This window comes from Rhyacophila brunnea, unplaced genomic scaffold (assembly GCF_057557595.1).
Source record: "Rhyacophila brunnea isolate RB1 unplaced genomic scaffold, BYU_Rbru_1.0 scaffold_16, whole genome shotgun sequence".
NCBI lineage: Eukaryota > Metazoa > Arthropoda > Insecta > Trichoptera > Rhyacophilidae > Rhyacophila > Rhyacophila brunnea.
In genome coordinates, this window is record NW_028232816.1 from 27701644 (window position 1) to 27705126 (window position 3483).

At 34.8% G+C, this 3483-nt stretch overlaps 1 protein-coding gene across 1 annotated transcript; it reads left to right on the top strand.

The window, feature by feature from the left end:
• Positions 1–722: 722 nt before the first annotated feature.
• LOC147074575 (uncharacterized) lies at positions 723–1403 on the top strand. Its single transcript, XM_085943904.1, has one exon. The coding sequence runs from the start codon at positions 723–725 to the stop codon at positions 1401–1403; it is 681 nt and encodes a 226-aa protein (XP_085800030.1).
• Positions 1404–3483: the final 2080 nt, after the last annotated feature.

The window sequence follows — 3483 nt, forward strand, 5'->3', positions numbered from 1 at the left end:
TTGCTCAAGATCGTTCACGATTCCAGAAAACCATAGATAATTTTTGGCAATCGTGGCAGACGGGCGGAGACAGACGGTATCTGCCAATGTAATTTGAGCATTACAAATATTATCTATTACGCGTGCCCAATACATACTGAAAATTATTTTCAGATAACCTATATATTATTTATGGTTTTAGCAAAATGCAGCATTTCGTGGGGATGATTCGGAACTTCTGACCCCGTGCTGTGCACGCCACTGGCAAAACTAAATGCTTAGTTATCAATTACGTATTTATCAGGTTAATTGATAGCATATTATTCGAAATTATTGTTAAATACTTCCGTTCATGATCTAGTTGTCTATTTTATACAGTATCGTGAAAGCAGGTTGACAGGAACAAAAATATTTAATTCAATTAAAACAACAAATGTTGATTATTTTAATTCGTACATTAATATGGTGACTGGAGTTAAGTTGGAAAATTGTGACGCAAAAGGAAAAAATGTCAACAAAAACATTAATTAGTGACGAAGATGAAAATGTCCTACTATGCAAAAACTTAACTTCTTTGGCAATATTTGGTATTTGGCCGTTTCAATCCAGGAGCTTTTTGCAGAACAAATCACTCAGGCAAACGCATTACGTGTTCGGATTAGTGGTTTACATGTTGTTTATTATATTCCTCATCACTGAATATATCGAACTTGTGGGGCAATCTGGAAGATGTGGCCACAAATATGTGGGTCACTTGCTTGTATACGCTGGGCATCATGAAAATTTACGCGTTTTTTGGCCACCGCAAAAAAATAAAGTCATTGCTGTCAGGAATATCACGCATAGAAATTAACATACTGACATTCCAAAGCGAAGACATTAAACAGATCTTACTCTCCTACGTAGCCAGAGCAAGAAGGGTCACGTATTTTTTCTGGACCATGACTTTATGTTCCGTTATAGTGTTCTTCATAGTTCCACTGATAGAATACAGATATTCGTCGACGTATCATAGAGTCTTTCAAAATGGTACAGAATACTGGTCCTACAAACGTCCCATGATATTCAGCTCTTGGTTTCCTTTCGACAAGTATGCAGATGGTAATTATTTTGTCGCTTATGTATATCGGATGCTAATGGGAACAATTGGGACTGCTTACCAAGCAATTTGGGATACATTTATTGTTGCAATGATGATTCATTCTATTGGACAACTGCAAATTCTTCAAAAGAACATGCAGGACATGACAAGCGATGGTTGCTCACAGAAACCGACATTGTCAAATGGGAATACATTAAAATTCTTGCATACGAAAGGTTACGTGGCTACTGACGTACTCCTGAGAGCTGCCAATGAAATCCGATATAATCGGCTTGTGCATTGTGTCAACCACCATCATTACATATTAAGGTTTATATTTTAATTCATGTTTAATAGCCACGTAGACTGTAGAGAGACATAGGGATATACGAATGATCATCGTTGGTGGCATAACAGCCCAGGGAAGTTCTTGGCTTTCTCTATTTTCTATTTTCCCTAATCCTAGAGGTCTACACTATTTGGCGCCCCCAACTGGGCACGGCCGATTAGGCCCCGCTAACTGACCGCCGTGACAACTGGGCGCCACATAGGTGAGCGGAATACGCGAAAATAGACAATAAAGTTTAATTAATACTGGTTGTAATCAGAGCGTTGGAGCAGAGCTCGGAGCAGGATCACGGATCACTGGAGCAATGTGGTTTTACCCGGAGCAGGAGCGGAGCCAGAACACCGAAAATTTGTAGTACAGCTCCAGATGTTTTTTTATTATTAAATTTTTGTTCTAAAATCCAATGAAAACATTATATTTGACACTTTGCAACATTGTAATTATTTGAAATACGGCAACACTGCCGAGTGATAACTAACCTCACTTTTTGGCAGAAGAGGCAAATACTGAAAGATGATTTCACCCCCCCAGAACAGAACGAGGCTAACTGATTTTTTGTGAAAATAGTTTTATTGTACTAAAAAAATCCTTTTTTGTTCTCTATATGGAGTTAGAATAAGCGTATCTGAATTATGAACATAAAAAAAGTTATCAGCTTAGATCATTCCAAGCTTAACTTCAATCTTAAAAACATTTTGGAACATAATTAACCTATCTGACGTTATCTGAAGAAATATGTAACAGAATTTACTTTTTAATTTTATTTTTCACATGAACAATACTTTTAACTAATGCATTATCGTATAATTAAACCAAAATTCTTATATTTACAGTTTTCCAATCAATAACAAAAAAAGTTTAAAAGTGCTCTCCTGTTACCTAAATGTCAAAAGGGGACGATTTTCTGTCTGTAATATTGGTTGAATAAAATTAATAATGGAAATGACGATTATTTTAAAACTACTAATTATTTTTAAAGTTTTTAGCTTTCCCTATGCTTAGTCTTGTTACAAGTCAGTCCCAAGTGTATCCCATATTCTTCCACACTTGAGATTGGTTGCCTGTTTTTCACACCCGTTAGATATTTCAGTTCCCATTATTTATGAGTTAGAAATAACGGTATTGCAATCCCTAGTTATAATGTATGTGTATGTCATAATGAAAAAAAGTGGAACATAACAATATCTAGATCGATTTTCCGGATTTTGATTCCAGCTACACTAAAGATGTGAATACCATAATCCGTCCTGTAATGATGCTCTACTTCTTAGTGTGTTCATTGATGCTGTGTGCTATCGGATTCCAGGCCTCACTGGTACCTACGTTTGTGTGTTATTTGTAATAAAAATATATTGAGATAAGTAGTAGTTTATAATATAAATATTATTCTTGTTAATAGCAACTATTTTTTCTTATTCTAGTATGGATTCAGCCTAAGACTATTTTTCATAATTGACTATATGATGGCTATATTAATACAATTGCTGTTATTTTATTGGCACGGTAACGAAGTCATCTATGAAGTATGTTGATCCTTTATGTTTCTAAGACAAGTAAATGGTAAAGCCTCATTTTATTATACTATACGCAGAAGTAAAAAAAAAATGGTAAAATAAATTTTAAAATGCATCTTGTGACTTCTCCTCTTTTTTTCCATTTCTGGAGATTCGAAAATCCTTGAACTCAAAAATATTTTTTTCTCTCGAGTATTTGAGATTTATTGATTTCACGAAAAGCGTCTTTATTTCTTATTTTTACACAACCGGCTTTTTTCTGCCGACCAAATACGTTTGAGATTAAAGAATATCGTTCCGGTTGAAGGTCGAGAACTTTTTTTGCTTTTCTGGTACATAGATGATATACCCAATAAAATTTTACCATCGAGTACCTAAGAAATTTTGTTCCGGCTCAAAGTATAATGGTTTTTCCTGCAAAGGAATTTCGGATCAAGGCCGACACGTTTCTTTTTCCGAGTAACAATCTCTAAAATTATCAAGATCCTCATTGATAATTTCTCGAAATTTTAGAAAATTTATTTCTCGAGATTTGAGATTCACTTTTTATAAGACGAGAT